Source organism: Equus caballus, chromosome 1, assembly GCF_041296265.1.
Source record: "Equus caballus isolate H_3958 breed thoroughbred chromosome 1, TB-T2T, whole genome shotgun sequence".
NCBI lineage: Eukaryota > Metazoa > Chordata > Mammalia > Perissodactyla > Equidae > Equus > Equus caballus.
Window position 1 is genome coordinate 132,912,010 of NC_091684.1, and position 20,144 is coordinate 132,932,153.

Below are 20,144 nucleotides of genomic sequence, written 5' to 3' on the forward strand. Positions count from 1 at the left end.
GGGGCGGGGACACCTGGGCTTAACTCCAGGCCCTGTTCACACTTCCTTTAAGGCCTGAGACCCAAAGTAAGTTTACTACCTGTGGTCCTCATTCAGTTAACATGAGTACAGTAAGCACCTACTACTTGCCAAGAGTAAGAGTTAGCAATGCAACAGAAAACAAGACCAAGGTCACACCCCCAACAGAGCTTGCATTTTAATGGGAGAGAGGGACAAAGTAGCACACACAGTCTCATTAGCATGTGATTGGGGTAAGAAGGAAGAAAACAATAGATAGAAAGTAAGGTGATAGCTTTTCAAAAATCTGGCAGGTACTGTACACCTGTCTGTGCTGGTTGCATTTCCCCATAAGTATGTATTATCTTTATAAACGGGAGAGGGGAGCCTAGGAAAATATAAAACCAAAATGTTAATACTGGCTTCCTCTGGATGAGAAAGATCACAAGTGCTTTTTCTCTTTTCTTTTGCTAAATAAACATGATTCGTTTTTATACAAGAAAGAAAGAACACCCATACCTTTAAATATGGTAGTGAGGCACATTCTCTCTAAAGAGATCTTCAGCTGAGATTTAAGGGGAAAGAAAAAGAGCCCAACATACGAAAAACCAGTTTGAGAGTCCCAGGTAGAGGGAACAGCAGGTGGGGAGGCCCTGAGGCAGGGTCAGCTTGCTCTGTGGAAGTATCAGGAAGCTGTCCAGTGTGGCCAAGCACCTGGCTGGGAGGGCTTTGCAAGACCAGGAAGGAACTGAGGTTTTTCTACATACAGTGGGAAGTCACTGGGGGGTTAATCAGGCATAATCATGGTAACAATGCTTAAACTCCCTCGGCTTCTCTGGAGAATGGACTAGGAGGCTATTTCAGTGGTCTCTGGGAAGTGACAATGGCTTAGTTTCAGAGGGTGGCAGTGGCGATGGAGGGAATGGACAGATTCAAGCTTTGTTTAGGAGAGAGAATCAACAGAGCTTGCTGATGGATTTGAGGTGAAGGGAACACAGGAGCATGGATCCCAGCAGCCTGAGATCAACTCCATCCCCAGGGCCAAGGCCAGGGGCACAGCCAGAGGAAAGCCCCCGGGGCAGGGTCCCCTGCTCCTCCTCTGCCTTCAGTCCTGTGGACTTACCCTGCAGGCTCCCCGCCCAGGCACCTATGTCTCCTTCCAGCTCTTCTTTCAGAGCCCTGGAAAGTCAGGCAGGGGTCCCCAGCAGCCGCTCTTCTATTCTTAGGTAATGGTTAGGTGAAGCGTGTGCTCTGGGCACCAGCAAAGCAGGCACACTCCAAAAGTGTGAAGATCAAACAATCTTGACACAAAGATAACTGAATACAGAACCCATTAAAGGCTTCTTGCATTTAGAAAAATAATTTATGGTTAGTGTTTTTATTGTGAATTACACACAAGGAGGGCATATCATAATCTTTGCAGTGCATGGAGATCTCCAAAGGTCTTAAGCTGGCCCTGGATCTCTTGTTACAACCCCAGGTGCCCCAGGCCAGCTCTCGCTCTGGAGACCAAGTGGACCAGGGAGCCCTTTGTAAGGGGCATTTGGAGGATGAGTTGTCACCCAGGCAAACCCTCTCTCTAGAGAAATCAGAGCAGCGTGGGTAGAGGTGCTTCCTTTTTGAGACACCAGATGGCACCAGATACTCGCTTTGTCTTCCGGCCTGGAGGAAGAAGGCATCTCCCTCAGAGCAGAGGCACTGATTAGGGTTTGAAGTATGATGAGGACATTGTTATTAAAGTAGCTGCCATTATTGAATGCTAACTCTGTGCCAAGCACTGTGTGGACAGATTCATGTCATTTATTCAACACGGTTATGGAGCACCGTCTATGTGGCCGGCTCCGATCCTGGCACTGGGGATAGACAGACTCTGCTCTTTCAGCAAAGCAGGCAGTGAGCAAGTAAACGTAAAATCCGGCAGGTGGAGATAACAGCTGGGGAGAAGCATGAAGTGAGCCCAGGATAGGAAGGGATGATGCATGGTGTGCTGTTTTACACAACGTAGCCAGGGAGACTTGCTGAGGAGGTGACATTTAAGCAAAGACCTGAATGAAATAAGGGACAGACATCTGGGGGCAGAAAGTTCCAGACAGAGGGAACTGTGTGTGCAAAGGCCCTGGGGAGGGAGCACACACACAATGTGTTTGAGACAGCAATACCACATCAGTGCTCATATTACTATTTCCCAGAAGAGCAGATGGCGGCTGAGAAATGTAAAGTGAGTTGCCTATTGGATCCTGAGGTAGAAATGAGTGTGGACAGGGCACAGGGGAGAATGGGAGAGGTTTGTCAAAACCCTCACCATCCTTGCTAGACAGACAGGCTTGGCAGGAGCCCTGGTGGGAGAGGGCACCCCCCTCTCACCTCCAGTCCCCAAACTGCTCCCCTCACCTGTGAGGCAGAACCACAGCACTCCCAGGGCGGTGGCCACAGGCACACTCGTGCTGGGGCTGCCCCGTCGACACAGCATCTTCCCGTGAGGCAGCTGACAGCTGGCTCTCCGTGGTGGAAGGCTGCCCCTGCCTGTGAGGAAGAGGAAGTGAGGCCTTTGTCTCAAAAGGTCCGCCCCAGGCCCTCTCTCCCCCACTCCCCTGGACCAGCTGGGGAAGGTTGCAACTGCCCCCAGGGAGGTTCTCCCTCCAACACCCCACAAGGCTCCCTGCTGAGGGAGTTTTTGAGAGATCCTGAGGATTGAGGCACTGGGGAGACAGGACAAGGGGAGGTGGGCAGCTGGGAACCACCCTTTCAGAACTAAAGAGGCGGCTGAGGCAGCAAGTCAAGGCAAAGCTGGCCTGCTGGGCAAGGACGTGCACAGATCAGTTTTGCTGGAGACAGCAGCAGGTAGCGGAGAGGAGGAGCTGAGGCTGGAGGCAGACTTTGAGAGAGGCTAAGAGGTCTGAACTTTACCCTGAAGGCAGCTGGGAGGCACTGAAGGTTCTGGAATAGGGAAAAGGATATGGTCAGAGCTGTGCTTCATAAAGATTACTCTGACAGCATCTGCAAGATAAATAAGAAGAACTGGACAGAAGAGATGAAGAAGGTTTGGGTGAAAGTGACAGCACTTGAGGACTTGGGGAGAAAGGGAGCAGTCAAGGGTCCATGATTTTGAGCTCAGTGACTCAGTGGGGCACTCACTGAGACAGAGACCATGGAAGGGCTTGGTGTAGGGGCGTGTGACATTAGCAGTGTTGGTGTAGAAATTTCCAGGGAAGAGTTCTAGGAGGCAGCTGGGTGTATGAGTGTGGGGCTCAGGAGAGAGGACATTTCCTAGTTTAACACATGTATATTGAGTGACCAAGACGGATCAGAAATGGAAGAAGCCAGGACTGGGGCTGACCCCCAAGGCTGGAGTCAGGACTGAATGAGAAGTTTGTCTGTGGCCATAGGTCAGACTTGAGCCCGGAGGCCCAGGCCCGGCTGGCCCCCAAGGTGTCTGACTTGGGCAGGCTGCACCACGTTTTCCCTGTGTCCCGCAGCCACTGCCTGATTGTTCACACCACGTCCTGATCAAGCCACGTAACCAGCGTCAGTCTATGCTATCCAACACTGATTGACAAGAATATCAACCATTTTACATTCTCAGAACCACCCGGGAGGGAGGCCGATCAACTTGGTCCCATTTTACAGGAGAAAAAAATTAAAGCCCAGATAACTGAGGTGACTTTGTGGATGTGATGTGATTTGACAGTTAGGAATGCTGAGAGAGGTTCCAGTCCCCAGCCTCCTGCCCCACCTTTCTGCCCTTCTTTGGAGCAAACCTCATCAACAGCCCTGAGCATCAATTCCAGTCACAGGCACCCAGCCTCAACCCTTCCAATCCCCGTCAAGCACCCCACCCCCACACTCCCAGCAGCGGGGCTGAGGGAGTCCCTCAGCCAGACCTGGTGCATCCTGTCCAGCCCCCCTCTCCCAGCTGTCTGCAGCGGGGAAGCCCTGAGCAGCCGCTTCCTTCCCAGACACTTCCGGTCCAAAACCCAGCGGCCTAAAGCCTCGCCACCTGCTGAGTCAGCAGCCTTCCCTCTCCATTCATAAAGGCACCCTTGGCGGGCACCACATCCTGCCTTCAAGGGCTGCCACAGCCCACAGGAAAAGCTAGCAGGCAGTGGCCTGTCTGCTGTGCTTGCCTCTCCCCCCAAGAAAATACCAGGGACCAAGGATTAAGAAGCTCCCAGACTCCAAGTCTCTCTTCTTTCCACCTCTAGACAAATCAAGGCTGTCTGTTCTTCCTGGGCTGCCTCCTGCACCCTTCGCACTACAGCTCATGCCTGCCCGCCACCTCCCACCCTGACCTATGCGGCCAGCACTCCTCTGACCCTCCTGCAACCCTGCTCCCTGGCCCTGCTATCTCCACTCTGTCCCCAGCAACCCCATTCTCTACGGTGTCTCCTCCTAGGACCTAAGACAGGAATCTACTCCCATCCTTCCTCCTGCTCAAGGACGTCCCATGGCTCCCCATTTACTGTCAAGTAAACCAACATGCTTAGCCTAGAACTCAAGACCTTTCTCCTCCATACACCAAGCTAATTTTTCACACTAGGGTTTTCCTCCCCAGGATCTCTTGGGAATGCCTACCACATCCATGAATGTAGGGGGATGAGGGGACACCCCTCTCCTGATCAGACCTATCAGGGCTCCCCAAGGGCCAAGATGTCCTTTCCTCCAGAGGGGGAATGGGTCCTCTCAGGGGTGGGCACTGGGCTTGCTCCTTTGACTCCTTTCCTAGACACTGGACCCAGGACACTTCCCACCCTCATGGTTTACCCTGGGGAGAAGCAGCCTGACAGCCCAGAGCGAAGGAGATCTGAGAATTCCACAGCCCCAAGAGGCTCCACCCCAACAGCTGGGCCTGGGGAGCTGAGGGCAGAAGGGAGAAACAGCTAGGAGATAGGTGCCATTCAGGGAATGGGAGGATGTCCTGGGAACAGAGAGCCCGCCACGGCCCATGGGGACAGATGGACCGCTCCAGTACACAGAGCCCCATGGAGATGCAGGGACCTCATGCTGCATGCGCACCACTCCACCCACCTTTTCTACAAAGGGGAATTCTCAGCCCCAGGCAGGACCTGCCCTGGAGTCAGCATGTGCCACCGCTCCCAGTGAGTCATCAGCCAACCTTTCCTCCTCCTTCTCCTTCCCCCTTCTCTCTCCTATCCCAGCCAAATGAGGCAACTCTGAGCAGCCCTGCCAGAAAAGACCAGAGTGCCTTGGCTTTCCCAGAGAAGTAGGAATGAGGGGCCCAGGCTGCCCTCGGCCTGAGGGTACAGCAAGTACATCCAACATCAGCCGAGGGGGAGCTGCGGGGTAGCTCCTGAGAGATGACCCAAGATATGTCCCCATAAAACCAAAACCAAAAAACATGGGCTAAGACTGAGCTCTCTGCCAAGATGCCCCAGACCTGGGGATGCCCAAAGGAGACTGCTTGCCTCCACCATGACTACCAGCATTATCACATATTCTCCTAACCCCCTGCCTCCCCTCCTGCCTAGGCAACACTTCCCACAAAGAGGGCAAGAAGGGTCAAGCCACACACCTAGTGTCAACCTATGCTAACCAGCATAGCATAGAAGCACAGCTTCTGAAAATAGCAGTTAAGCCCCTGGATCCAGCTATACCTGAAGCAAGATGCACACCTAGACAGCAAAGATACCTGAGCCAATCTTTTTTTTCTTTTGTTTTCTTTTTTTTTTTTTGGAGGAAGATTAGCCCTGAGCTAACTATTGCCAGTCCCCCTCTTTTTGCTGAGGAAGACTGGCCCTGAGCTAACATCCGTGCCCATCTTCCTCTACTTTATATGTGGGATGCCTACCACACCATGGCATGCCAAGTGGTGCCATGTCCGCACCCGGGATCCGAACTGGCGAACCCTGGGCTGCGGAAGTGGAACGTGTGAACTTAACCACTGTGCCACTGGGCTGGCCCCAATCTTTTTTTTTTCTTAAGCCAGTTTGAGCTAAGTTTCTACCTGCAGCTGAAGGAATCCTTGAATATACCTTCATTCATGTATTCAGTAACTCATTTAACTATTCACAGAGAGCCTGGTAGGCAGGCATTGAGGACAGAGAGATGACTAAACCATGCGTCTGTTCTCAAGGAGCTTGCCTTCCAACAGGGAAGGTAGCCATGCCCATGACTCACTGCAGTTCAGTGCAGTCCTGTTTAAGATACAGTGGGGGCTACTTGGAGGCACCTCAGAGCCATGATAATCCTAAAGGTGAGTCCTGAAAAATAATGAGCAGCTCCCCAGGTAGACAGGCTGGGAAATGTGGCCCCTCCCCAGCCCCAAGAGACCTGTCTTCCTGGCACTGCTTGTCTGCGTCTCAGCCAGATCTCTGAAATGGTACAAAGTGAGCCCAAAGTTTGGGGTTCTAGTCCCAGCTCTGACCCCTTGCTGTGCAGTCTTAACAGTTGACTTCCCCTCTCTAAGTTCAATGTTCCCGTCCATAAAAGAAGAGCTTTGCTGGATGCTAGTGGAACTTCATTAGCACTTTAAGCCTTCATGTACCATATCCTTAAGGTCTAGTCAATTAGCTGCCATGCAGGACACACTAAAACGTACAAAACAGCTGTGGCAGAAACCACCAGTCTTCCCCTTACACCTTTTCTCTTCTTCCATAGAATTGTTAGGCACATGGCCACTCGGCTAAAGACTACAGATCCCAGCCTGCCTTGCAGCTGGGTGGGGCCTTGTGACCATTTTCAGGCTAATAGGATGTGAGAGGAACTGATGTGTACAACTTCTGGGTCATGCCCTTAAAGAGAGGAGGCATATCCTCTCTTTTCTCCTCCCCCTTCCCACTGGCTGGAACACAGACGATGGTGAGCCATCTGGGACCATACTGCCAAAGGCAACATCCTGGGGACTGCAGAGCAGCGAGACAGCAGGACCCTGAGGAGGCGCAGTATCAGCCCTGGACACAGCCAGACTGTCACATGGGTGAGAATAAGCATCTATTCTAGTGTCACTGTTATTTTGGGTGTTTCTTATAGCATCTAAAGTGACTAATTTAGGGAGCCTCCCTCTCGTCCTTTCCCTCCTTCTCTTCCCCGTCTCCCTACCCCATGAAAATTGCCACTGCTCAGAGCAGCAAAAGGAAACCACATATAAAATAGGTGTTTCAAAATATGACACTGTCAAGTCACTCAGTGATGCCTGCGGCCAACTTAGGAGATATTTCAAGAGTAGACGTGACCGGGCTTGGGGACTGTTTGTATAAGAGGGAGGGGCTGAAAGAGTCAAGGATGGACAGAAGGCTTGGGCACATAATGAGATATAGAGGCCTGGATATCAAGCACATTCAGGGGGAAGAACAGTTCCTCTTGGGCTTGAGTTATGGATCATCCATGTCAAACGTCCAACGGACTCCTGCACACACAGAGAGGGACAGGGGAGCCATTCACTGCAGGTAACGGAAGCCAAGGTTGGGATCCCCGAGGGAGATCATAGACGAGAAAAGGCCCTGCAAGAAATTCTGGAGAAACTGCAGAAGTTAATGGTCAGGTACCAGAACAGGGAACCCATCTCTGGCCACATCCACAACCTCTGCTTGCCCCCTGCAGTAATGGGCACCCGCTACCTCACAAGCCAGTCCACTGGTTTTGGGGCAGCTCTCATTGGTGGACCTTACATTGAGCCAAAATCTGTCTCCTGTACAGCCCACATCAGTCCTCATTTGACCCTTTGGACCACACAGAATAAGTCTGCCCCCTCCCTTATAATAGCCCTACGAGGATCAGATTGTCCTCTCCCGTGACGAGGTCACACTGGGCAGCCATGTCATATTGTTCACCAAAAGAACCCAAAGACTATCAAATTTGTGGCCAACGACCAGAAGTTGTTTGCTCACGTTGCTGCTGATCCACATCTCTGCCATCCTCTTCTGATGGATTTGGGGAAGGGGTGAAGCATTACAGGATGTCTCATTTGTTACTATTACATTTCATCCAGTTAAGCTGAGTCCATCCCTCCAACTGCCATGATCTTTTCTTTTTAATTGTGGCAAAATACACGTAACATGAAGTTTACCATTTTAACTATTTTTAAGTGTACAATTCAGTGGTATTAACTACAGTCACAGTGTTGTGTAACCAGGCCATGATCTTCTGAAGTACTGTTTTGACAGTTCCCGGTGCATAGAAGGTACCCAAAAATTTTTTGGTGGATGAAAAACAGAATGAATGAATGTCATCTCGAAAGGCTGCTCTCCTCTCCCTGCTTTCTTTCTTGTGTCATCAGGTCCTCACGGAGAGGACAGGAATAGGAAACCACACAGGTTTAGGGTCTGCCCCTGGATCAACGTCCATCCACTATTCAAGGCTTTGTGGCAAGGATACTTCCTGCTTGTGCTGCCACTGAGCTGCCTATCTATCTATCTCATCCCCAAAGTTGTCAGGAGACACATCACTGCTTCTGGCAGGGGGCCATTCTAATGGAGAAGAACCAGAAAAAAAGGTTCATTTGAAGAAGATGGACTCTTCTTCAAGTGCTCAATGAATAATTGGTTCCAGGACTTTGTCTGGGATTAAGGACGTGATCACCAATCTGTCATTCCTACGATCTACCTTCTTGCCCATAAAACTGGTTATTTGCCCATCTCAAGTCTTCCAGCATTCATTTATCCATTCATGCAACACACAGGATGCAGGTTTATACCAGGTATTATGGGAACGGAGGGTCAAGTAACTCACTGGAAGAGTGGGGAGGCTTAGCAAGGACCTCAGACAGGAGGAGACATTTCAGCTGTCTGGCAGAAGCACAGCATAAGCAAAGTCACGAGGGAGTGGACACTCACAGCATCCTCTGGGAAGACAGGCTCCGGGGAGAGGCTGTCAGGAGATGAGGCAAAGGAGGCAGTGAGGGGTCAGTTAAGGACCTGGATAGATTCTGGACACAGTGAGAAAACTGTGGAATGCTGGGACCCATATCTCCACCCCACCCCTGCTGACTACCCGCAGTGGTCCTGAAATATCCCTGATAACTCCTCAGAGATCTTAACTCCAAGTTCACTCAGCACTGGGACAGGCAAGCCCAGGGGCCAGAAGACAAATCTGTTTAAAACAGATTATCACCTCTCCACCTGGCCTGAACTTCAGTTCCTTCTTAACAGCTTCTGCTCCTTCTTTCCTTGACAAAGAAGCAAGCAGATGCTGAGCAGACTATCTCTGCCTCCAGTAGCCAGTCTTGGAACTCTTGGTTATTTTGCTCCATGTCCTTATTCTAGAGTGCCCCTCTCTTGTTCTAGATTGGCTCCTTCTGATGAGAGGGCTCCACTAGCCTGCAGGGAACCAAGCCCACAGGTGCTGGAGGGGCTGACCCCCAGCCTCAGGTCTCCTCCATGACCAGACCAGACTGACTGGAGAAGCCCTGCCCCGCCCTTACTCAGTGTTTGGCTTAGGAATGGGCCTGTGAGCCAGGCCACACCCAATCAGAGACATCCCAGAGCTTTTCTGCTGGAGCTATCAGAAAAGACTCTTGCTCAGGTTCCTAAGAAGGACTTGGTCTGGGCCTGTTAGCGGTGAATCTGTCAGTTACCAACCACCTAAAGAACTGACCCAAACAAATAAACAGAGGCAGAGATGAAAGCTGGAGGGAGACAGAGCCCTGAAAACATCATCTAAACCCCTATACCCAGAGCAAGTTGCACACCTAGACTGCCCAGACACTTGAGCCAAGGTTTTTTTCTTAGGCTTGTTTGAGCTACATTTCTATTACCTACAACTGAAGGAATCCTTGAATATGCCTTCATTCATGTACTCAGTAATTCATTAACTATTCACCAGGTGCCTGTAGGCAGGCACTGGGGGCATAGAGATGACTGTCCTCAAGGAGCCTGCATTTCAATAGGGAAGGTGGACACACCCTTGAATCACTGCAGTCCAGTGTGGTGTCCTATTTAAGATACAGGGAGGGCTACTTGGAGGCATTGCAGACACAAGGTCATCCCAAAGGTGAACCCTGAAAATTGACCTGAAGCTCCCCATGTGGTCTGGCTGGGAAAGGGCATCCAGCCAGAGGGAGAAACCCGTGCAAAGGCACTGAGGTCGGAAGCAACATGGAGACTGGAAGAATTGCAAGCAGTTCAGTAGGGGTTGACATGAGGTGCAAGATGGTGATCACAGGAGGAGGAGAAGCTAAAAGGCAGGCAGGGGCTAGAGCAGGAAGTTTTCCTTTGATTTTGTTTGTAAGTGGTGAGGGAGAAAGACTTTTAAATAGACGAGTAACATTATTGCTATATATCACTAGGCTGGACATTTGATTAATTGATCAATATGTAATGTTAACCTGCTGAGAAGGTTTGAATTTTACAGGAACATATTTTAAAAGGGCAATGGTTTACTCAATAGAAAAGAGTTGATGGTGTAATGTTGGGCATCCAAGAATTTTTTTCTCCTGGCGCTGCTCACGACACCCCACTCCACTTGTGTGTGGACCTACTGCTACTCCTAGATGTAGAATCGAGTCAGGCAGGGGTCAGCAAATTTCTTCTGCAAAGGTCCAAGTCGTAAATATTTTAGGCTTTCCAGGCCATCTGATATCTGTCGCAACTATTCAACCCGGCTATTGTAGCAGGAAAGCAGTCACAGACAACGCACAACTGAATGAGCGCAGCTGTGGTCCAATAGAATTGATTTACAGACACTCAGATTTGAACCGTGTATGACTGTCAGGAATCACATGACTTCTTTCAACCATTAGAAATGTAAAAACCATTCTTAGCTTGTGGGTTATACAAGAACAAACAGCAGAAGATTTGGCCCATGGGCTGTAGTTTGTAGAAACTGGTTTACAGAAACACTAGCACCACTGCTCAAAGACACTCGGGTAGCAGCAGAAATGGAAAACTACACGGGGCTGGCCCCGTGGTGCAGCGGTTAAATGCGCACATTCCGCTTTGGCAGCCTGGGGTTCACTGGTTCGGATCCCAGGTGTGGACATGGCACGGCTTGGCAAGCCATGCTGTGGTAGGCGTCCCACATATAAAGTAGAGGAAGATGGGGCACAGATGTTAGCTCAGGGCCAGTCTTCCTCAGCAAAAAGACGAGGATTGGCAGCAGTTACCTCAGTGCTAATCTTCCTCAAAAAAAAAAAAAAAAGGAAAACTACAGGGAATGGGTACATTAACCATGGCACATCTCCATCATGGAATAGCATACACCTTTTCAAAAGAACAGGAACTAATATGGAAATAAGTCCATGACACATTGTTGAGTGAATAAAGTATATAGCACAAGTTGTATGACCTCATTTCTGTATTAACAAAATGTCAAGTCCTATGGTCCCAGTTTAGCATCCCCCCTCTCTTTCCGTCTAACATCTATATTTCATTGCAGGCCCTTCCTTCTCCAGCACTGAACCTCCTGAGTCTTGCTTCAAGGCTCTCCCCTCAACTCTCTACTATATTTTTTTCCTAGATGATTTTATCCACTCCCATTCGGCAACTCCCGAATGTACTTCTCCAGTCCACACCTCTCATCTGAGCTCCAATCTTAAACTCAACTGTCTCCTAAACACCTCTAATGACTCATAGGAATCTCCCTCTTAACATGTCCCTCTTCAGACTCTTGATTTCTCCCCCAAACCCTTTCCTCCCCAGCCCTTCATGCTTGATAAAGGCACTGCTCTCCACCCTCTGCTCAAGCCAGAAACCTGAGTTTCTCTCATCTCTGCAATCCATCACCAAGAACAGCCATTCTGAACCCCAAAATAATCTCAGGGGTCTGCAAACTGCAGCCTCAGCACCAATCCAGCCCACTGTCTGTTTTTGTTCAGCTCACCAGTTAAGAAAGGTTTTACCTTTTTAAATGGTTGGGAAAAAACAAAATAAAAGGAACATTTCATGACACATGGAAATTATATGAAATTCAAATTTCGGCATCCATAAATATTAAGTTTCACTGCAACACAGCCACACTTCATTCATTTACGTATGTCAGTGGCTGCTCTTGCACTACAACAGTAGAACTAAGTAGTTGCAATAGCTGCAAAGCCTACTTTCTGGCCATTTGCAGAAAAAGTTTGCAGACCTTTAATATATCTTTACTCTCCACCTCTGCCTCTCTCTCTGGTCCGCCAAGTCATCATGATCTCGACCAGATGACCCCAAAAGCCTCTTTACCAGTCTCCCCACTTTCGTTTCCCCACCCAGTTCTATACTCCAACCCATACTCTACACAGCAGCCAGAACAACTGCTATAAAAACAAATTGTGTCACGTCATCACTTTCAATATTTAATCCCAGGACTGTTCCTTTTACTTGCCAGCTCCTCCGTGGCCTACAGAGCCCTATCTGGTCTGGCTCTGCTCACCTTCCCAGACTCACCTCACCACAGGGGGCCTCTTCCAGTTCCTACAACATGGGATCCTCTTCCCTACCTCTCAGGGTGTTTGCAAACACGGTTCCTTCTTCCTGGATGAATGGGTGACACCTCTTTATCCTGAGAATCATCTTGGCAGAAAAGCTGGGTCAGAGGGTCAGCCACTCTAAGAAAGTTCCTGTTATTCACTGCACAGTTCATTTTCCGCATGCCATACTGGAACCTCCCTGAGCAGGAACCACGTCTGCTTTGTTTACTATTGTATCCTAATTCTAGCAAGGGCTTGGCACACGATGAGTGCTCAATGCTTGTTCGATGAATGAATGAATGAATGCAGGCATGCATGTGTGTTTAGGTAGAGAGACAGACAGATGCATGTTTGTATATGGGAAAGGGTCTGGAAGTGAAACCAACTCTGGGAGGTGGGAATGAGGCTAAGAGTCTATTTCCATTTCCTAGTTGATACACTTCTGTAACTTTGACAATGAACATGTAACTCTTTTGCAATTAACAAAAGAAAAAAGAAAACCAGCAACATCAAAGATTCACCTGGATTTTAGACCAGGCTCCATCTCTCACTTGGTAGGCTCCCTGGAACAAACCCATTGTCTCTCTGGGTCTTCATCTCCCCAACCCTCAAAGGAAGGTCCTGGCCACCATCACCGGCTGGGCTAGTATAGTCACAAGAGGCTTCATGGAAGAAGTGAGCCCTGGTGTTTCAGAAGATGACTTTAGAGTTGGAGATAAAGGTTCAAAGCCACACTCTGCCACTTCCTAGTCATGCCACTTTGGGAAAACATCCTCTCTGAGTCTCAGTTTGCTCATTTGTAAAATAGGGATTATAAACTCTATCCTCATAGGATGCTTATAGGAGTCAACTGAGCAAAATTATCTAAACTGACCTACTTAGTATAGGTTCTCTATAAATGGGTGAGGGCCTGGAGAGAGAGGAAGGGGTCTCCAGAGTTCCCCGAGAACAGCTCCCTGTTGACCTTCCCTTTTCCTGATAATCTGAGTCATTTTGGGCCTTTTGTGTTCAAGGCTGTCCACTGGGCACTGCTCCCCAGCCCCGTGATCCCACCCAAGAGAAGAAATCAATTCCTCCTCTCAAAGCGATTTCTGTGTGAGTCAGGACAGCATTGTGTCATCAGGGCCAGCCCAGCAGAGCGGGGCCAAGGTTTTCTTGGCATGCTTTGCCTGCTTCCCTCATGGTTTTAGGAAGAACAAGGAAGAGAGGAAAACAGGATAGAGCAGAGCCCCCGGCCTTCCTGCGCCACCCCGTCCCACCACGGCAGCCTCATCACACTGAAGTTGGGGCCTCAGAACCAGAGGAGGCAAACCAGAGAGCACCCAGCCATCTCTGTGGGTCTGCAAGCAAGACTTCTGCTGTAGCAGCTGGCCTGACTTTCGCCCCTCCTCTGGCTAGGGCGCCGCCCCAATGTGTGTTTGCATCTACTAGGGCTCAACGGCCATTTGACAAGGCAGCGTGACACCGTCTTGGAACTGGAAGCGTGTCCAGAGGCTATACACACACATGGGTGCACACACGTGTGTACAAACACACGCACATACACACACATATCATCAGTAGCACAGAACCCTGAAAAAAGTGAAAGCTACATTGAGCTCAAAAGAGCTCTGGCCAAAAGAAAGGATGTGAACGAGGAGAGTGGAGAGAGGAAGGGAAGGGATGAGAGATCATAAGACCCAATCAGGGGGTGGAGCCCGGGTCAAACCCTGGCAGGCCAGCACACACATCTGCATTCACTCAATCTCTGTTGAGTCCTGCTAGGTGCCCATCTTAATATGTCTGGAAATCCCACCCCTTCCAGAAGCCTTTCCAGACTTTACTCTCCGGATGTGTTCTGCCTGAACACCTCACTGCCTCCAAATTCCTTAGGTTTCTACCCCGAAAGAGGTTCATCCTAGCAGAACAACTCTGTGGACCACTCTCCATCTAAGCACCAGCCGGTCTAGCTCTCCGGGAATTCGCCCTGAGGAGTTAGCAGGCTCCAGGAGTCCTCAGAGCATGAAGGCCTCTTGGAGTTCACCTGGTCCAGTGCCTAACTCCATGCCCATTGTACAGATTAAGAGGGTGCAGGCCACCCAAGGGCCCATGCTCAGTTACCAGTTGCCATCAGAGGTGACTAAGAGCCAGCTCACACGTGCCCCTAGGGCCTGAATTCCTCCCCAGTCAGAAGGAATTATCAGGCTGCCTTGCCTGCCCCAGGGAAGAGCTTAAGCTCAGGAGCAGGCAACCCTGGGTTCAACTTCTGACTCAGAAGCCTTGCCAGGCACATGATCAAGTATAAATGATCTAACCTCTTTGAGAGTCAATTCCACATCTCTAAAACGGGGATGACAATCCCTACCCCACAGGGCTGCTGTGAGAATAAAATAAGATGATACACAAGGAGGACTTAGGAAAGCAACTAGCACCCAGTCATTACTACTTTTGTTATTATTGCCATGGGCACAGGCATAGGCCTCCTGGGCCTCTGCCCAGAGCCCCCTTCTCCGTCTCCCCCAACCCCACTCTCCCCAGACAAGACCTCCTCTGTCAGGCTATATGTCTAGGTCCCTGGCACCATTGCTCCTTCTATGACCCCATTTCCACATAGAACCCCACCAGCACCCCAGCTCCAAAGCAGCAAACGCACAATTCAGCTCCATCTCTGTGTCTGGCTTATCCCTAGTGTTCCTCTGCTCCTTGCTCCTCCCAGAAGCCAGGACACAGCCATCTAGCAATGGGCTCAAGCCCTTACTGCCCCTGCTGCTGCCACAGTCCCCTGGTACAGGGCCTCCCCTACAAGCACCCATTCCAGTGTCTCTCCCAGGGGACTCCCAAGTCCTGGGAGCCTATGTTGACTTTAGGGTGGCCTGGGAGCCCTGCCTCCCAGAGGTAGTATCTCTCCCTGCTCCAAGGCTCCCAACAAAATATCCTTGTCATTCCCCACTCCCAGTAGGTTTTCCTGCAACATACTCTCCCTAGGCCTCGGAAATGTCAAATGCCCAAAGGCAGTAAGGGTGTGAAGGAGGCATCCCTTCTCTGGACCAGAGGAGAAGGAGGGAGAATGGGGGCAACTGGCTGGGAGCACTGGGCAGAACTGGAGGGTGTACAAAGGACTCCTGGAGGCACAAGTGTGCTGAGGACCAGGCCTCTGGATGAGTAAGAACTCTCAGCAATGGTCCCAACTGGGCTGCAAGGACAACTGTTCAGGCCTGGCCTCTCCCCAGCTCCCCAGATGAGTCCTCTCTGCCTCATTGTGGGGACGCTTAGCACATCTTGCCAGGCTCCAAAAAGTGGGGTGAAGCCTGTGCCTGCCTCCAGAGTGGCAGAAAGAGCCAGTTCTGGAGGCAGAGAGCATCTCAGCTTCAGCATTTGCCAGCTGTGTGTCTTTGGGCATGTGACTTACCCTTTCTGGGCCTCGGTTTCCCATCTACACAATGGAGCTAAGGCTACCCTCCCTCACAGGACTGCTATAAAGATTAAATGAGGTGGTATCTATTAAGCATCCAGCACAGCCCCACCCCTAAAACCAGAAAACCCAATGTTCCTGTCTGAAACCTCACATTGCAGGGGTGGCAGAACCGGGGGTGGCAGGTGCAGGTTACATAATAGCACATGTGTCCCTCTCCCAGAAGTTTGATCCATTCTGAGCCAATGAGACCGAAGCAAACTCCTCAAGGATTCCATGGACCAGTTCTCACCCTCTGTCCCCTCCCCCAGGCCCTGGCTACGCCTTCCCTCTTTTGCTGGTAGACGTCCTGATCGCTCCCGCTCCGGGGGTGTGGCAAAAGGACAGCAGTGAGAAAGGGCCATGCACTCAGAGGATAAGCTCATGGGCAGTGACATCATCCTGCCTGCCCTACTTCCTCCTCCCCTGACCCCATGACTCAGGGCCACAGGCTTAGGCCCTAGGTGGTCATAGTCTGCAAGGGTGCTTGGATTTGGGTAATTTTTCTTCACACAGCCCAAAACCCACAAGTTCAACCAAGAAGCAGCCAGTGACAGGCCAGACACTTCTTCTATAACACTTTCTAGGAGTCTCTGGACACTGTGGGATCCCAGCTCTATGATCACCTCGCATCTCTGACTCCAAACAGTATTGCCCAACTCGGTATCCAACCCAAATACAGCTCCACGGAACGAAGATTTACGACTCCAGAGAAGGTTACAGTTTAAAGATGGAGGAATTCCCACAGGAAGATTCAGAAGTCAACCTCCCCAGAATAAGGACACAGCCTCCTCAGAAGGGAAAACACTTCTATAACTGTCCTTGCCACAAAGATTCAAGCACCAAACCCGGCTGTCAGGCATCTGAGCATCTCAGACATTCAGCCAACCTGCTTCCATTGGGCGCCCGGACAGAGCTGCACAGGGCCATGGGCAGGAAAGAAAAGCAGTCCCCAAATCCCAGCATCCCGTCCCCTCCTCAGGCTGCCACTAACACAGGCTTCTCACCTTCCACACGCTGGATGGTCTGATTTCTTGGAGCACAGGAGTCTGGAGTACCTTGGAAAGTTCACTGCAGGCAGGCAGGAGAAACCACCAGCGATGTCATGAAAGACAGAGAAGAACTCCAGAGATCAGTCACGGGACCAAAAGTAGCATCGCCGAAACCACTTAGTGCAAAGCTCACTCCCTCACGAGTCCCTCTGCCATAGACCCCTTAGTGCAAAACCGGGTGCTCACAGTGCTGACCTGACGTCATGAAGGAAAGTGTCACTGACATTAGGAGTCCTGATGTCAAACGGTCATGTATGTAATACGAGGGAGAAAGATGTCTATGTTTTACAGTTAATGGAAGTGTTAGTGCTTAAGCTCAGGAACTCCAGATATCAGGGAAGTGTACTTACCCAAAATATTCCCATTGCCAGATGAGCTGGAAATACCAGCCACGGCTCATGCCCCAGAGCTCTCCACCCTCCCTGCCACTCAGATAGGCCAGCCCATCGGACATGTCGAGACTGCGATTTCAAGTTTAGACTTCAATTTCCCTCAGCCTCCAAAAGCTTCCCACCTATGTGGAGGCCCCCAAACTACACGGAAGGCTGCACAGCATCAGATTTCCTAGGGATTTCTGGAAGGCCTGTGGGAATTAGAGGTGGCTGAACTAAATAAAGAACTGTTAAAGACAGAACAGCTTCATTATTTTCTAATGTAGAAGCTAACTGCTAAAGACATGCTTAGAAGAAAAAGACCAGGGGCCTTAACTTAATGATGAAATCAGACTCATTTACAATTATCCACATCCCATTTGAAGGTAAATAGTTTTCCTCCATTAAGCCAAACAAACCCTTCCTCTCCCTCCAATCTTTTTTGCTTTGCTGTTTGCTTAACGTTTTCCCTGAATGATAGATCCCGTATCTGAGTCATCCATCACGCATTTCTCATTAGGGCAGGTTTGGCTTAGAAATAAATCCCCTTTCCTGACAGTTCACTGCCTTAGGCCCCCAAACCTGCCAATTCACTAGCAAAACAGCAATGGAGGGCCTTGGGACACTGAGATTCAATCCCCTCTCCTCTAGTGTGTCCCCTCTGAGTCCCCACCTTCCCTCCACCCTGTTCCCCATCTCCTCTCCATCCTACCCCCCTACCATTTCCCTGAGACTTCCCAAGCCCAAACCGCCCCGTCCCTGCTACCCCGTGCTCCCTGGCCTCCATCTGCCTTCCCACCCCCGACATCTATTCACCCCTTCCCCCAGGCCCGCTGTTCCTACCTGTCCTCGGAATCTGTCCCCCTCATGCCCACTGCTGCCTGTGGAAGTCCTCCAGTCGTCCACTGCTTCATCGTTCAGGGCCAAGCAGAGTGGACCCTCCCCTACCTAACCACTCATTCTCCCCTCCCCGGCAGCTCCCCCTCCTCAGAACTGATGGTCAGGTCAGGGTCCTGGAGACTCTGCTTCGCTCCTAGCTCCAGCTAGCGGCTTCGTTAAGCTTTCCAGAATCATCAACACAGCGACAGATCTGCCTCCTTTCCCCCTGCACACCCAGGGCCTCTGTGGTCACAACTACCCACTCAGCCCCCTCCACGGCTGCCCGGGTGCGGGCAGGTCCCCCAACGTCCGGCGCCCCCTCCGCCGAGGGACGGGGAGGCGAGGTTGGGAGCGGGCTGCATTCTGGCAGCCCCCAGCAGCCTCTGGGCCCTAGAGCCGGCGTTCACCGGGCTCCGCTCGTGGAGGCCAGCCCCGGCCCTGGGGAGACGGCTGGGACGCGGTGCCCTGCGAAGGAGGGGCCCCACGGCCCGCCCTAGACCCCTGCAGCAGGCACGCCGCCCGGCGGCCCCGCCAGGCTCGGCCGCAGACAAAGGCCGCCCGCGCCACGCAAGCACTCACCGCGCCGCGCCGACTCCCGGGGCTCGCGGGCGCGGCGGAGCTGCCGAGCCGCCGCGAGGCCGGGCCCAACTGCGGGCCGGGGGCGGCCCGGGAGTCCGAGGGGCGGGGCGGGCTGGAGGAAGCCGCGGGCCGGGAAAGGCGGCCCGGGAGCGCCCAAAGGCCCGATTGGCCCCGCGGCGGCGGTTTGGGGCAAAGGCCTGAGCCCGCCCGCTGGGCAGGGCGTCGGGCTAGAGCCCGCCCCCGACCCCGGTCCGGCCCCGCGTCGGGAAGCCCGGGCGCTTCCGGAGGGGGCGCTGGTCTAATCGCTACCCATCCCCCACCCCGTTCCCACACTCCCAAGACCCGAAGTTTATTTTCTGCGAGCGGGACAGGTGACTGGTCGCTGACCACCCCACCCTCCAGGCCGCTGGCGGCAGAGCCGGAGCTGGATCCAGCTGTTCCACCCAGTCCTGTGTTCTCTCCCGGCACCAGGCTCGTACAGCGGTCTGGAAAGGGTTAACTCCACTGCACGGAATTAAGAGCTGCAGGGAGCTCTCTATAAATACAGTGTCGTGGGCGCCTGAGCGAACCGCAGGGTAATTTCCACTGAGCTGGTTTTCCTCTTTTCCTTCCACCCACGGCCACCCGGCCAGCCCTGCTCCCAGCCCCATGCCAGGCTGCTGGCCAGACCAGGCTCTAAAAGCGGGAGCACCTCTGACCCCCGTGGCCCGGGGCTCTGTCCTTAGAGGACCCAGCTCCAGCCTGGGAGGAGATGGGGGTCAGGCCTTTGCCTTGGCGTATCTGGCCCCTGCAACTGTTCTCTGGCCTGTTCTTCATCAGTTACAGACAGTCACAGCTAAAGCGTAGCAGGATTCTATGAACCAGGGTCTAGACTAGGGGCTTTCCGTGCTGGGCCTCTTTAGATCCTGGCAACAGCCCCACCAGGTAGATAATATTATCCCAACGTTACAGATGAGAAAAACCAAGGCTCAGAGGGATGAAGGGACTCCAGCCTTGTGCATCTGCCAGGCCCACCACCAAGTGGCAGCAGCAGTGTGGAAGAGGGCTTAGGAAATAGGCATGAATGCATGTGTGTCTCTGCACACATCAGCCACTGTTTTAAGCTCTTTACCATGGTATCTCATTTAATCTTCACAAGTGAGTGAGGTGAAAGCCCTGTTATCTTTATTTTTACAAATAAGGAAATTAAGACACGAAGAGAGTGAGTAACTTACCTGAGGATATAAAACTATTGAGTGGAGGAACGAGGATCTGCTCCCTTGAATTTAAGTGCTGAACTCAAACCTGTCTATGTGGTGTGTGTGTGTACATGTGTGTGTGGCAGTGGTGTGTGTGTACATGTGTGTGTGGCAGTGGTGTGTGCGTGTACGTGTGTGTGTGGCAGTGGTGTATGGTATGTGTATTTGTGAACCCATGTGAGCAGCTCTATATTTGAGTCTATATGGACATGTGTTTCTGGATATGTTTGATAGCAGCTGTGTCTGTGTGACTGCTCC

General features: G+C 51.5%; 1 protein-coding gene across 4 annotated transcripts in view; it reads right to left on the reverse strand.

The window, feature by feature from the left end:
• CD276 (CD276 molecule) overlaps window positions 1-19,135 on the reverse strand; it is a 29,965-nt gene extending 10,830 nt beyond the window's left edge. Inside the window, exons 1-4 of one of the 4 annotated variants that reach the window (XM_023654020.2) lie at window positions 18,649-18,876; window positions 16,775-16,838; window positions 2,905-2,934; window positions 2,389-2,520 (exon numbers count right to left, since the gene is read on the reverse strand). In XM_023654020.2, the coding sequence (XP_023509788.1) occupies window positions 2,389-2,467 (79 nt within the window). In that variant the 5' untranslated portion in view covers window positions 2,468-2,520; window positions 2,905-2,934; window positions 16,775-16,838; window positions 18,649-18,876. Of the gene's footprint in view, window positions 1-2,388; window positions 2,521-2,904; window positions 2,935-16,774; window positions 16,839-18,033 lie in introns of all 4 variants that reach the window. The other 3 variants (XM_070233673.1, XM_023654011.2, XM_023654016.2) reach the window with 3 other exon arrangements.
• Window positions 19,136-20,144: the final 1,009 nt, after the last annotated feature.